Genomic DNA, 15,016 nt, shown 5'->3' on the forward strand with positions numbered 1-15,016 from the left:
GTTAATAAATGATGGTTTTGAAACCGCGTCGGGAATTCTATAAACGTCGCGTTTTTCTCGGTTTGTTACGAAGCAAAGTACGATTCGAGGGAATCGAATGAAACTTGGAATTCCCCAAGTCACCCCGGCCGATTCAACCCAAGAAAGTGTCGTGAATCACGATTCTTGATACTCCATTAGCAGCGACTGCGCTCGAGAATCCTGTCTCCAGAATTCCCGTTCTAGTTTCTCGAGGAAACGATTTCCAAATATCACGGAATTCCCGATCCGCGAGGAGAATTTTAAAACACGTTCCTCCGCATGGAACGAAGAAAAAGTAGCGATGCTAATGAACTTCTCGTCAGAGTCGACCAGAGGGAACGCGTTATTTTTGGGAAATCCTTCCTACGCGAAGAGACACCGCAGAAAAAGATATTGTGTTCCCTCTGCGGTTGTCGCGTCGAGTTGTCGACCGTCCATCCGTCACGGTATCGTGACCACGTCGCGCGTATCGTATGACAGGATCGTGAATGCTACCCACCAACACGTGCCCCGTAGAAAAGTCCTCGAATATCTCTTTTTCAGCGACAACGCAACCACGTTTCATTCGCCAAAAGCCGTGCGTCTAATTACCTTTGCGGTCCAATTATCCGCGCTCTATTACATCGGAAACAACGATACTTTTTATCTACGAAACGTGCTTTCGAACAGCGAACGCCTAGAAGCATACAGGGTGGACAGAAACTTGTTTCGTTCAAGGTATTATACAGGGTGTTCGGCCAACCCAGGGAAAAATTTTAATGGGAGATTCTAGAGGCCAAAATAAGACGAAAATCAAGAATACCAATTTGTTGATGGAGGTTTTGTTAAAAAGTTATTAACGTTCAAAGTTCCGGCTGTAGAATTGCAATTTGTCTTCATACTTGAATTTTTTTCTCGAAAATGCGTAGGATTTCGAGGGTGTGTCTATTCACCAAAAATGATTGTAATTAAGCCCCACATCCGAATATATTTTTTCCAGAATGATTTGAAATATTTTAATTTTGTCGAAAAATTTCAGTACCTTCTCGAATTTTTTTCTCGAAAATGCGTAGGATTTCGAGGGTGTGTCTATTCACCAAAAATGATTGTAATTAAGCCCCTCATCCGAATATATTTTTTCCAGAATGATTTGAAATATTTTAATTTTGTCGAAAAATTTCAGTACCTTCTCGAATTTTTTTCTCGAAAATGCGTAGGATTTTAAGGGTGTGTCTATTCACAAAAAATGAGTGTAATTGACCCCCGCAATCGAAAATAATTTTTCCAGAATGATTTGAAATATTTTAATTTTGTCGAAAAATTTCAGTACCTTCTAGAATTTTTTTCTCGAAAGTGCGTAGGATTTTCGAGGTATGTCTATTCACCAAAAATGATTGTAATTAAGCCCCACATCCGAATATATTTTTTCCAGAATGATTTGAAATATTTTAATTTTGTCGAAAAATTTCAGTACCTTCTCGAATTTTTTTCTCGAAAATGCGTAGGATTTTAAGGGTGTGTCTATTCACAAAAAATGAGTGTAATTGACCCCCGCAATCGAAAATAATTTTTCCAGAATGATTTGAAATATTTTAATTTTGTCGAAAAATTTCAGTACCTTCTCGAATATTTTTCTCGAAAATGCGTAGGATTTTAAGGGTGTGTCTATTCACAAAAAATGATTGTAATTGACCCCCGCAATCGAAAATAATTTTTCCAGAATGATTTGAAATATTTTAATTTTGTCGAAAAATTTCAGTACCTTCTCGAATTTTTTTCTCGAAAATGCGTAGGATTTCGAGGGTGTGTCTATTCACCAAAAATGATTGTAATTGACCCCCGCAATCGAAAATAATTTTTCCAGAACGATTTGAAATTTTCGAATTTAATTGTTAATAACTTTCTAACGAAGCCTCAGTCGAGAAATTGATATTCTTGATTTTCGTTTTATTTTGGCCTCTAGAATCTCCCATCAAAATTTTTCCCAGGGCTTGCCGAACACCCTATATTATTATTATTATTACTATTATTATTCATTTATTAACGAAATCAAACCCTTCAGTACAGTGATGTAATATGTAAGGAACTACAGATGTGGATTTTACATAGTTTTTACAAACATTATCGCTTAGTGAAAAAATAAATTAATTTACAATATGTTGCAAGGATTATTATTATTCTAACACTATTAAGTAATACATTTTTCCTCTTGGAACCCGGTCAGTCGATCGTCTAAGGAGATCATGTAAAATTAGTTCGTTGTTACCGCGTGTTTAATCCGCGGACCAATCTTCGACCAAGCAGATGTTAATTAGAGTCGTAGGAACAGAGCGTAATCTCCTCTCGTCTTGCAGGAAACGACTTTCGCGGGGAAACACGTTCGCAGGCGTAATAACACGTCAAAAACCGCGGACAGAGCGCGCTAAGAGGAAAACGGAAACGGGGCGCTTCGCGGAACCGGGACGTTCCGTTTAATTTCCGATAAATCGTTCGAAGAACAGTGGACGACAGTTTCCTGAGAGGAAAACGAAATGGAAATTATCTCTCTGCTCTGATCTTTCTATTGCTGATGCGAATACGTTCCGCGAACAGCGATCTTAAATATTTAATCCAGCTCTTTTTATCGACCTTTCAATATAACTTTTAATTCAGCAAAAAAAAAAAGAGTTTACATAATGGGTTAATCCTTGGAGAATTTTTCTCTCTTACAATGTAGACTTATTATTTCTAATTGTACAAAAATTTCATTCCGACGCATAGCCGGTGCGTTTGTCCGAGTTTTTGCCGAGTCCATAATTACTATTGTTTGCACGTTCGTTACATGTATATGTATAGTGTCCGTAAAAGAAAATTAGTTCCAAGAATGAGATTTCAACGATGAAAATCATCGATTAACTCCAAGGGGAAACCAATCGTTGCAGAAAACTAACAGTTATTCATAGATGTGTTCATGTCTGTATTATACGTGTGGGTATCGTGTATCGAAAAAGTCGTTAGGCGATACTTATTTTACACAGTGATAACAAGTTACGTAAGTGTGCCATAATGTTCGCGAACAATGTACTGGCGGAATGAAATTTCTATATTCATATCTAACAAACAAAGATATTTAGTTAATTAGCGGTTTTGAAAGGAAAGAAAAAAACACGTATAGTTATCGGGGAATCGAACTCGGACCTACCGCGTGGGGCTCTGGTACATTACCATTGCTCTACAATGCTGTTCGACAGACGAACAATTAAAATCGTTTTTCTACAGAATACTAAAACTTTAATCGTTAATATCTAAAAAGTTCTTGAGTATTCGCCCCTATGATGCTATATATTCTTGAACGTAACGACTAGGCCTACGAGTGTGCAAAGTTTCAATAAAATCGGTGACCCGAAGGCCTTGCCCTTTCCTCGACAGTATCGATGTGTGGATCTCAGTGGATTCCAAAGTCTGATTAGCCTTAACATCGGGAAGTCTCGAGAATCAGGCAGTGGTCGTGTGAAAAGACCGCGGTAGCAATCACGTCCAATTGCGATTAAATGTAATCTTCTAATAACGTGTCAACTGGCGAGCACAACAGCATAATTCGCCGAAGGAGGCACGAAGGAAGAGGACAAGGCGCTCGGCAGACGTTGGACGACGCGAGACGTTCCAGTTTGTGGGAAAGGAGAAACGGGAGGATAACGAAAGAAGGAACACGGAAGGGTAGGGCGAAAAGAGTCTCGCGTCATTTCTCGAGATGTTGCGTCAGTCGGCATTTCTTACTTTTCTTTGGGATCGCCAACGAATACGACAAGGTTACGACGCTCTGTCCCGAACCGTCGCGTCGCGATACGCATTAGCAAGGTGAAATCGTTTTTGCGTACATACGTGCGAGCACGTGAGTCGGCAACGATCAATGAACTTTTCGTCGGATTCCAACGGCAAAGAAATCGACTCCGGCGACCAGTCGTTTTTGCTGACAACGAAAGTGCAAGACCTTCGCACAGAATGGACTCGGAATTTTATTGTGTGTTGCAACACAGATTCGAAGCGATTCGAACGTAATTTGAGGTTAAGAAACTCTCGAAAGTCTCGATCATATTTGAAATCTTGATAATGTGATCGTCTAGATGTTTTGATTGCCTTTTTTTATTCATTACGCTATAAAAATAAATATTTTACAAAATGCAAGATTTTTGGGTCGAGTGGTGGGACTCGGAATTCTATTATGTCTGCAACACAGATTCGAAGCGATTCGAGATAATTTGAGGTTAAGAAACTCTCGAAATCTCTCGAATCGAACATAATTTGAGGTTAAGAAACTCTCGAAAGTCTCGATCATATTTGAAATCTTGATAATGTGATCGTCTAGATGTTTTGATTGCCTTTTTTTATTCATTACGCTATAAAAATAAATATTTTACAAAATGCAAGATCTTCGGGTCGAGTGGGGGGACTCGGAATTTTATTTTGTATCGCAACACAGATTCGAAGCGATTCGAACGTAATTTGAGGTTAAGAAACTCTCAAAATTATACGTTTCGAATATAATTTGACGTTAAAGAACTCTCGAAAGTCTCGATCATATTTGAAATCTTGATAATGTGATCGTCTAGATGTTTTGATTGTCTTTTTTTATTCATTACGCTATAAAAATTAATATTTTACAAAATGCAAGATCTTCGGGTCGAGTGGGGGGACTCGGAATTTTATTTTGTATCGCAACACAGATTCGAAGCGATTCGAACGTAATTTGAGGTTAAGAAACTCTTGAAATCTCTCGAATCGAACATAATTTGAGGTTAAGAAACTCTCGAAAGTCTCGATCATATTTGAAATTTTGATAATGTGATCGTCTGGATGTTTTGATTGCCTTTTTTTATTCATTAGGCTATAAAACCCTCTACTAAATATTTTACAAAATGGAAGATCTTCGGGCCGACTGGTGGGACTTGGAATTCTATTTTGTACCGCAACACAGATTCGAAGCGATTCGAACATAATTTGAGGTTAAGGAACTCTCGAAATCTCTCGATTCGAACACAATTTGAGGTTAAGGAACTGTCAAAATCTCTCGATTCGAACATAATTTTAGGTTAAGAAACTCTCGAAATCTCTCGATTCGAACACAATTTGAGGTTAAAGAACTGTGGTGCCTGTTAGAATAATGATTCTGGAGGCATCTATACAAACTTGCGGAAATTAGGGTTTTACGAGTTACTGTTGGTGAAGAAGATTTATATGTTTATTTCACTTGTTTGATATTTATTCTTTTTTATTAATTAAAATAAAAGTTTGAAGTCAGTCTGTCACAAGCTCTCGATGTACAAACTCATATACATTTGTTGTTAATAAAATGTTCAATGTTTAATGTTTAATTAATGTCTCTATTTAATTTGGCACAAAGTCTGCCATAGAACTCAAAATCTCTCGATTCGAACATAATTTGAGGTTAAGAAACTCTCAATATTTCTCGAATCGTATATAATTTGAGGTTAAGGACATCTCGAAATCTCTCGATTCGAACATAATTTGAGGTTAAGAAACTCTCGAAATCTCTCGAATCGTACATAATTTGAGGTTAAGAAACTCTCGAAATCTCTCGATTCGAACATAATTTGAGATTAAGAAACTCTCGAAAGTCTCGACCATCTTTGAAATCTTGATAATATGATCGTCTAAAAGTTTTGATTGTCTTAATCTTATTCATTACGCTATAAAACCCTTTACTAAATATATTATGAAACGTGTTGTTGGCTGTGATATTGTAGTAACTCGTACGGACGCAAGCGATAGCGACTTTAATGATTATTGACACGCGTATCGATTTTATACCAGGAAACAGTTCGAAGTTCCGTGTCTCGGAGCGACGAGCAAGACGAAAAATGTAAAACTCGCGGTCGATTGCATCAGAATTTCGACACGCGAGTAAATACGTAACGATTGCGCAACGGTGGCTACCTGCGGTACATCCTCTTGCAGTCGTATCAATTTATCATTTGAGCGTGTAAGAAATCGAAATGTCTCGGTGGATATGGAACGTACAATACGTTCTGTACGTAGCGTGTACGTCTGATCTTTGGCGATTCGTGGTTGCACGCTGTGGCCTGGATCGACGAAACCACCCGTTTTCTTGTTCGTCGACAGGTCGATAACCACCCGTTCCTCATTCCTACCCCCAACCGTCGACGTGGTTGACTGGACCGGTGCCAGTTAGTCTCAAATGACAGGCTAACTCATACAACCGGTTTTGCAAAATAAAATTTTCATGCTAATGGTATTCATCCGTCGGCCACTGTTCGAAAGTGAACGAATGTTTTATGGTCATTTAATCGGCGTTAGAGGCTTCAGTAGATTGATATCAAGGCTACATAGGAGGTCATTCTATTATATGTTTCTTTCATGCATCCAAACCAACGTTTCTCAACATTTTAATAGCATAAAAAAGCTGTGACGAAGGTGACAGTTCTTTAGTTGCTAAATACTGCCATTGTAGACACCTAACCTCACATTCGGTATAGGTTAACGTTCGGCGTGAGGAAGAGTTTTGTTTATAGTTAGTCGCGTGCCATCATTCAAGCATTGCACGTCAACCAGGCAGGTTAGGTTAGGTTAGCATTGCATGTTGATAGGTTTTCTAGCTTAATTTCGACGGTTAATGAATCTAATTAACGGACGTACGAATGAATTAAGTGTTTCAATCCTGCGTGTGACGTTGTCGACAGTAGTCCTTTCGAACTAAGGCTTGGATTATTTCGATGGTTCTATGTTCGAATAATAGACATTCGAACACTAGGAATAAAATGAAAATATTCGAAATATTCGATTTAAGGCGGTATTTAAAAGGGCTTTAAAAATGTTTATAATTCAAATTTAATTCGTTACATCTGTTTATTCCGTTTGCGTTGCTATAAAATAAATTTGAACTGAATAGCGGCGCCAGTGGAGTGCGATGGATTGGTGCAATACAGTTTGAAGCCCCCAAACATTTCCCCGATGCTCTGTTCCAGGTGTCCTTGCGTTTATCAACTGCTGGGACGTGAAATGGGCGACGTGTGTGCAGGACATTTTCACGTACGCGAAACTCCTGGCGTTGTTCATCATAATATTCACGGGAGCTTATCAACTTTTCACTGGTAAGTTCAACCACGCCAAAGCATTCGGATCCAGGCCATCACCAATCCGTAGACAAATAGAAAAAGTACTCAAGGCTTCTCTTATACCCAATTTGCGATAATTTTTTTATCAGAACATTCGTAAACGATGCAAACGTCTTTTCTGTAGATTAGTATCACCTTTCCGACCGATAGCCTATTAGCAGGATTTTAAAGAACGAATATTTAAGAAAAATCAACAGGGGTAGGTGCCCAAATTTTTGGCGAAAAAAGACATTTTCAAATCGTTCTAAAAAAATTATTTTCAGTTGCGAGGGTCAATTACAATCATTTTTGGTGAATAGACATAACCTCGAAATCCTACGCGTTTTCGAGAAAAAAATTCGAATAGGTGGACAAATTTCTCGATAAAATTAAAAAATTTCAAATCGGTCTGAAAAAATTATTTTCGGTAGCGGGGTCAATCACAATCATTTTTGGTGATTAGACATAACCCCGAAATCCTACGCGTTTTTGAGAAAAAAATTCGAATAGGTGGACAAATTTTTCGACAAAATCAAAAAATTCCAAATCGTTCTGGAAAAATTATTTTTGGTAGCGGGGTCAATTACAATCATTTTTGGTGATTAGACATAACCCCGAAATCCTACGCGTTTTCTAGAAAAAAATTCGAGAATGAGTGAAATTTTTCGACGGGAAAAAAAAATTTCAAATCGTTTTGGAAAAATTATTTTCAGTTGCGAGGGTCAATTACAATCATTTTTGGTGAATAGACATAACCTCGAAATCCTACGCGTTTTCGAGAAAAAAATTCGAATAGGTGGACAAATTTCTGGACAAAATTAAAAAATTTCAAATCGGTCTGAAAAAATTATTTTCGTTTGCGAGGGTCAATTACAATCATTTTTGGTGAATAGACATACCCTCGAAATCCTACGCGTTTTTGAGAAAAAAATTCGAATAGATGGACTAATTTTTCGACAAAATCAAAAAATTCCAAATCGTTTTGGAAAAATTATTTTCAGTTGCGGGGGTCAATTACAATCATTTTTGGTGAATAGACATACCCTCGAAATCCTACGCGTTCTCTAGAAAAAAATTCGAGAATGAGTGAAATTTTTCGACGGGAAAAAAAAATTTCAAATCGTTTTGGAAAAATTATTTTCAGTTGCGGGGGTCAATTACAATCATTTTTGGTGAATAGACATACCCTCGAAATCCTACGCGTTTTTGAGAAAAAAATTCGAGAAGGTACTGAAATTTTTCGACAAAATTAAAATATTTCAGATTATTCTGAAAAAATTATATTCAGTAGCGGGGGTAAATTGCAATCATTTTTTGTCATTACACATACCCCTGAATTCCTACGCGTTTTCGAGAAAAAAATTATTTTCCAAAAATATAATGCGTGGCCAGAAATGTCTTCCCAAAATTTCATGCGTATCTTTGAAACATCATAACGTCTGAACGAATTGGTGGATTTTAATGTTTCTCCAAGTTAGAATATTAGAGTTTCATTGGAGTTTCTTGAAGAAAGTCGAGCCTGGTTCCCGCGCCTAGTGCTCTGGTATTTGCCTCGCGTTAAAGGCAATAACTCAAGAACAAGGAAGCCCGCGTTAATGTTTCACCACCCACGCTACCCTCGAATCAGCGTAAGGCGTCTCTTCGCTTGCCGGACGAGACAATTTGGCCAATCAAAAAGGTGGATTAAATACGCGGACGATTCAAGGCGCACGGTGTTACGTGCCGAGGAATCGGTTAAATTGAACTATTCAGTCCTCCAAATGGTCCCTTTTCAGCGAACGTCTACGTAAGAACTCCTTTGATTTCGATAAATTGCACCTCCGATGTGTGTTTATCTTTCGCTGTAAATCCGATCTCCGTTTCACGCTGAACGGAGCCTTTTACGGGAATCTCGTTTTTATGGCGGATCCGATGTTTCAGCGTTTCGACCTTTGGAAAAGATTTAGGTTATGGTATCATCCATGCGATTGGCAGCACTGGTCAAATGCGAGATTAATGCATATAAATCGTAGGATTTTGTATATTTAGATTTTAAAGTCTAGATTAAATTTTGAGTAAAATGTTCTCGATGTTTTATCTTAGGGACTTTTTCGTTAAAAATAAAAAAACAACAATTAGACGTCTTTTCCACGAGACTTCGAATCGTTCGTGCTGTTTGATCAATTACTTTTCATGTGTTTCGCAGGACACACGCAGTATTTCACGTTCGAGAACACCAACGCGGAAGTGACGTCGATAGCGCTTAGCTTTTATTCGGGTCTGTTCGCTTACAATGGCTGGAACTACTTGAATTTCATCATCGAGGAACTGAAGGATCCCGTCAAGTACGCAACCGATTAGTCACTTTGCTATGTACTTGAAACGGTCGAGAAAAATCACTGAATTACCGTTCTTTTATTATTATTATTGTTACTGTATTTTATTTGAATAAAAACTGTTACCATCTATGGTTTATCGTGTGAGCAACGATCGTTCGATCGCGTTGTTATTGGTCGAGTTTCTCCGATTAAAAAAAATGGCCCCAGACGATTCGACACAATTAATCCGGTCTCCGCTGAAATCTCGCGCAACGATTAACAGCGATTGCAACAGCCAGTCTTGTGTATCTATTAATTAAAGGAGAAGGTCGCAGAGCCCGGCTCTATTGACTTCGACGCAAGGTCAAGCGAGTGGGCTTTTGCTTCGCGTCCTATGCTTTTCATGCTTTTTCAAGATCGAACGTTTTTCGTCACAAAATACTCTCTTCGATCGAGACCATTAACAAGACCGATTTAACGATCGAACGAACTCGAGATCGATTCAACGATACTAATAATAAATAAAGAACGGCAATTCTATGCAGTCTCAACCAATCTGTTTATAATAATTTCTATTTTGGAGATTTGGGGCACCTTCAAAAATTTGTTATTTTTTTTCCAGAAACTTACCAAAGGCTATAGGAATTTCGTGCGTCCTCGTAACGCTAGTTTACGTTTTCGCGAACGTAGCCTTCTATACGACGCTGAGTCCTGTTGAGGTCCTGGGAAGCGAGGCTGTGGCAGTGGTAATTTAATAAAAATTAATATAAATCGGTTCCAACGATGAAACACTGTCATCAGTATTGGTTTCTTTTATTTTGCAGACCTACGCCAATCGTCTGTTCGGCATGTTCGCGTGGACGATACCTGTGTTCGTGGCCCTGTCGACATTCGGAGCAGTAAATGGAATTCTTCTGACGTCCTCGCGACTCTTCTACGCTGGCGCCTGCGAAGGTCAGATGCCGGAAATATTGACCATGATTCAAACCTCGAGGGTCACCCCAACGCCGGCCGTTATCTGCATGGTGTGTGTTCATATTTAGGATAATAAAACTTCGCTGAAAGTGTACCGACAACAACCAAAAACGCCTGAGATTTGACGCGTATCTTGCACCGTAGCATTGCTGTGCAAACTTAGAGCCAATAACTGGAACAATCGTCTAATAATTACATCTAATATCACGCTACACTATCCCAGAAAATATTGTAAAACGATAACTGTAGCAGAACATAATTCTAAGCATGAAAGCACTCGAGTTCCTCCGCAATTTGCCACAGTGCAAATAAATTAAATCCTTCATTTTCTGGGACACCGTAAATTTGTATCAGCTATCAATTTAATTTGACCAAACACATTTTTTCGAGTGTAGTACTTGTCCTTGTATATCAAACTTTTTAACTGAGAAATCCCGTTTGTTAGTTGATACTCGCCCATCCATTGTGACGATTCGCGCAATTTCCCGCTTGAAAGCCAACGAGAGGAGTTTCTCTGGCGAAGATCGAAGGAAGCGACAATCGCGAACGATAATTGAATTCTGTCTCATCGTTTTGTTCCAGGCCCTCCTGTCCATGGTGTACCTTTGTTCTTCGAACATCTACGCCCTGATCAACTACGTCGGCTTTGCTGCTTGGGTGGGTACACATTCCTATAATTACACTACAGATTTCTCATTAACACCAGGAACACTGTCGCTAGACTAACCGTTGATATCGTGTCCAAGTTTAACAAACAATTCAAGAAACAATTAAAATAAAATATCGTCCCTCGCTGTGTTCCAAGAAATCCAATGAACATTGGTGCACGCACGTGTGTATTTGCCTATCATGAATTATTAACCCGGACCGGACGAGTGATAATTTTCTAATTGGTGCATACTGCTTGGAGTAATTGACAGTATTGTCCGACTTGGAAGACGAGCAGAAATGCGGCCACCTTGTTGCACAAACTACTGACAAATTAATTTAGATAGAGCAAGTTTCGATTTGCTCTATCTGCACATTCCATTCGTCTTTCTATTTTGTTTAATCGTTGATGAATTGTTTGAACAACCTTCGACTGTCGCCCAACATTGTTGCACACTAAGTACTTGTTCTAACATAGCTCTTGTTTGTTCACAGTTGAGCATAGGAGTTTCCGTGCTGTGCTTGCCATGGCTCAGATGGGCTCAACCTAACTTGCCCAGGCCGATCAAAGTGAACCTTTTCTTCCCGATAGTATACATCCTTGCCACGATCTTCGTGACCGTTGTACCTATGTACGCCAGCCCAGTAGAAACAGGTAATGTTTGATCTGTGTATCTGGGCAAATTTTTGGAACATTGATGCTCGTGATCGCCAAGTTTAAATCCATTGCCTCCCACAGGATACGGCTGCCTAATGATCTTGACATCCGTGCCTGTCTACTTTGTATTTATCGCGTGGAAGAACAAGCCGAAATGCTTCCAGAAAGGAGTTGGTAAGTCGGAAGTTTATACAACGAAGAACGAACATTTTTCTAAACAGTTACAGTTTCGATTCGATTCCATTCCGTTGAAGTTTTCTGTCGTAGTTGCTTTGATTATTAGAAAAATACGGAAGTTACAATTTGGTGAGACTTAGTTGAAATTTGATGTAACTAGACGTTCAGGTTTCTTTTGTTAGTGAAAAGAGAGGCGAAAACGATGTCGGATTTGTTTTATTATGCGTTCAAACATTTACTCGTAACAATAATAAATTATTTTTAAATATTTTCATAGTCATTACGCTTGACACGCTACATTATGCACGCGTGTTTCGCACATGTAAATCTGCCTCCATTTATTCATACACGTTCTATTTATGTTATTTCCTTTATTCGACCAAAACCACAAGAAAATTATTATTATCGTTATCGGTAAATGTTTGTTTATAAAACAAATTAAATCGTTTTGTTTTGTTTCTGTTTAACCGATGTGTTCCTGCAGGCGCCGTTACCAAAACATTGCAGAAGCTGATGGTAGTCGTCGGACCAAAGACTAAGGTTCAGAATACACTCTAACATAATTTTACTCTTGTCATGTCACGCATGCTTAACATACGTTGATTTCTGTCGAAGATCGTCATTAAATAGCTTGTTGCTTTTCGATCACCATGCATGCTCTCGTCGAGTCGTTTTACAATAGTCTTGTAATCACTTGTAACTTCAAAATTATCCATTCTATCAACTTGCATGATGTATAATCATTGGGAGTACTTGTAAGTCTTATTTATATTTTCAAGAAAAATGTACAGGGTGTTCGACCCTGGGAAAAATTGTAATGGGGGATTCTAGAGGCCAAAATAAGACGATAATCAAGAATACCAATTTCTTGATGGAGGCTTCGTTAAAAAGTTATTAACGTCTAAAGTTTCAACCGTACTGAATTTTTTTCTCGAAAATGCGCAGGATTTCGGGGGTATGTCTATTGACCAAAAATGCTTGTAATTGACCCCTGTAATTAAATATAATTTTTTTAGAACGATTTGAAATTTTTTAATTTTGTCGAAGAATTCCATATCTTCTCGAATTTTTTTCTAGAAAGTGCGTAGGATTTCGGGGGTATGTCTATTGACCAAAAATGATTGTAATTGAGCCCCGCATCCGAATATATTTTTTCCAGAATGATTTGAAATATTTTAATTTTGTCGAAAAATTTCAGTACCTTCTCGAATTTTTTTCTCGAAAATGCGTAGGATTTCAAAGGTGTGTCTATTCACCAAAAATGATTGTAATTGACCCCCGCAGCAGAAAATAATTTTTCCAGAACGATTTGAAATTTTTGAATTTAATTGTTAACTTTTTAACGAAGCCTCAGTGAAGAAATTGATATTCTTGATATTCGTCTTATTTTGGCCTCTAGAATCCCTCATTAAAATTTTTCCCAGGGGTAACTGAACACCCTGTATGTAATCGTCTTCGAGATAATTTTTTAATGATTTTTACTTTCGTGGATCACACGTGGTGCCTTTAAGATTACGTTTATCTTGAGTGAGCCCATTATTACCCGATTTAATCGATCAAGAAAGGATACCATTGTTCGTCTGAATTTGCCGAACCATCGTTAATGTTTGGTTTTGCATGCTGCACTCACAGAACAAGCACCACGCACACTAACTTGTACAGAGCTCTCACACGGTGCACCAGTAAAAATTGTCACTAACGTGTGGATAACTTTGGAATTAATTATACGATAAAGTCCTCATCTACTATTTTTGCTGACTAACTATTCGTTCGTGATGTTGTCACCTGGCGAATTTTCATTCGTATGGAAGATATACTCGTCAATGGAATACTGAAAGTCTTATTTTATTCTGTCGTTATTTCTTTGACGAATAAAAAACACAGTTATTTCACAGTGTGACGACTGCACGTCGAATACGAGAACTCTACTAACTATATTTGTCCTTAAGATGACTCGTTACGAGCAGAGTAAATGATTAAACCCGTGAAATTGTTCGTTTGCAGTAGGCGTGACGAAGTTCCTGCAGAAGATAATGCTGGTCGTCGGCAAGCCGAAACCCGCTCAGGTTTAACCGCAGACACGTGTCGTCAGCCTCCACAGAGGTGACCTCCAGCTTCAAGACAACGAGAAATAGACTTTCCAGGTCACTCGGAGAACGTTCATCCGCCAAAACTCATGTAAAATATTTATTTATTAAGGAAGAGGTTCCTTACACCCTCCGAAATTTAATTTTAGGCTGGACCTAACGTTGCACTCTGTAATTTAAATCATAATTTGAGTACCGAGTACGATTCCGAAGACTGAGTCGCAATATGGAGTTCACCTCGAGCCTGTACTGCACTCTGACGCGTAAAACGAATTAGGGTATCGCGTTGAGGTTATAATACGGACTCGTTTCGTTTGCAATCACGATAGCAGTATCGATTCGGAATTTAGATCGTAATTGCGATAAAATGAGGTTAGAATTTTGAGACGAGATTGGACCTACGTTGTTTCAAATTTAATTCTAAATTGGTTTGTTAAATAGAGGTCTCGAGACAAACCCCTTTCATTCATATGTACATTAGGATGAGTTGCAAGATGGAGTCCAATAATGGGACTTAATTTCCAAAGAGTATTCAGATATCCGAGCAACTCGAATAATCGTTCTCCGAGCGAGGGACGGGCGTTCTGACCAGAGGCAGCCATATTTAATCAGAACGCCCGGTCGAACAAAGCTTTGAAAGTTGCTCAACGAACCAACCTCGTTATCTTGTCTGGACGTCATCTGTGCTAGAATGGCACCGAGATATCCGCGGGGATGTATTACCAAAACAGTTCCAGCGGAGGTACAATAATAACGTCGATATGCAGTGATTACGAGGGTACCAAAAAGATGGAAGACGTAAACTCCATATCTTAAAATAAACAAAAAAAACAAAAAAAAAATCGAGAAAAAGACGCCACTGAATGTTCTACGAAAAGATAAACAGTATTCTCCTCCGCTGGACGCGCGAGTACGACCATTTCTCTCCCCCCACAATATGGCCGTACATTTCCGACGTTATGCTTCGTTTCATTCCACGCTGTACCATTTCCATGTTTCGTGATTCGACCCTTCGTTTCAGGTCTTTACATTCGAGTTTCGTTAGCCCCGAGTCCATGAAAT

General features: G+C 38.6%; 1 protein-coding gene across 5 annotated transcripts in view; it reads left to right on the forward strand.

The window, feature by feature from the left end:
• The window catches only part of LOC143346689 (Y+L amino acid transporter 2), a 38,986-nt gene extending 24,190 nt beyond the window's left edge, over positions 1 to 14,796 (forward strand). For 2 of the 5 annotated variants that reach the window (XM_076775036.1, XM_076775033.1), the window contains exons 4-11: positions 6,984 to 7,109; positions 9,298 to 9,436; positions 10,032 to 10,155; positions 10,234 to 10,434; positions 10,967 to 11,041; positions 11,528 to 11,687; positions 11,772 to 11,864; positions 13,872 to 14,796. In XM_076775036.1, the coding sequence (XP_076631151.1) occupies positions 6,984 to 7,109; positions 9,298 to 9,436; positions 10,032 to 10,155; positions 10,234 to 10,434; positions 10,967 to 11,041; positions 11,528 to 11,687; positions 11,772 to 11,864; positions 13,872 to 13,939 (986 nt within the window). In that variant the 3' untranslated portion in view covers positions 13,940 to 14,796. Of the gene's footprint in view, positions 1 to 6,983; positions 7,110 to 9,297; positions 9,437 to 10,031; positions 10,156 to 10,233; positions 10,435 to 10,966; positions 11,042 to 11,527; positions 11,688 to 11,771; positions 11,865 to 12,351; positions 12,595 to 13,871 lie in introns of those variants that run through there. The other 3 variants (XM_076775034.1, XM_076775035.1, XM_076775032.1) reach the window with 3 other exon arrangements.
• The last annotated feature ends 220 nt before the right edge of the window (positions 14,797 to 15,016 follow it).

The sequence above is a fragment of the Colletes latitarsis genome, chromosome 10 (assembly GCF_051014445.1).
Source record: "Colletes latitarsis isolate SP2378_abdomen chromosome 10, iyColLati1, whole genome shotgun sequence".
Classification (NCBI taxonomy): Eukaryota; Metazoa; Arthropoda; class Insecta; order Hymenoptera; family Colletidae; genus Colletes; species Colletes latitarsis.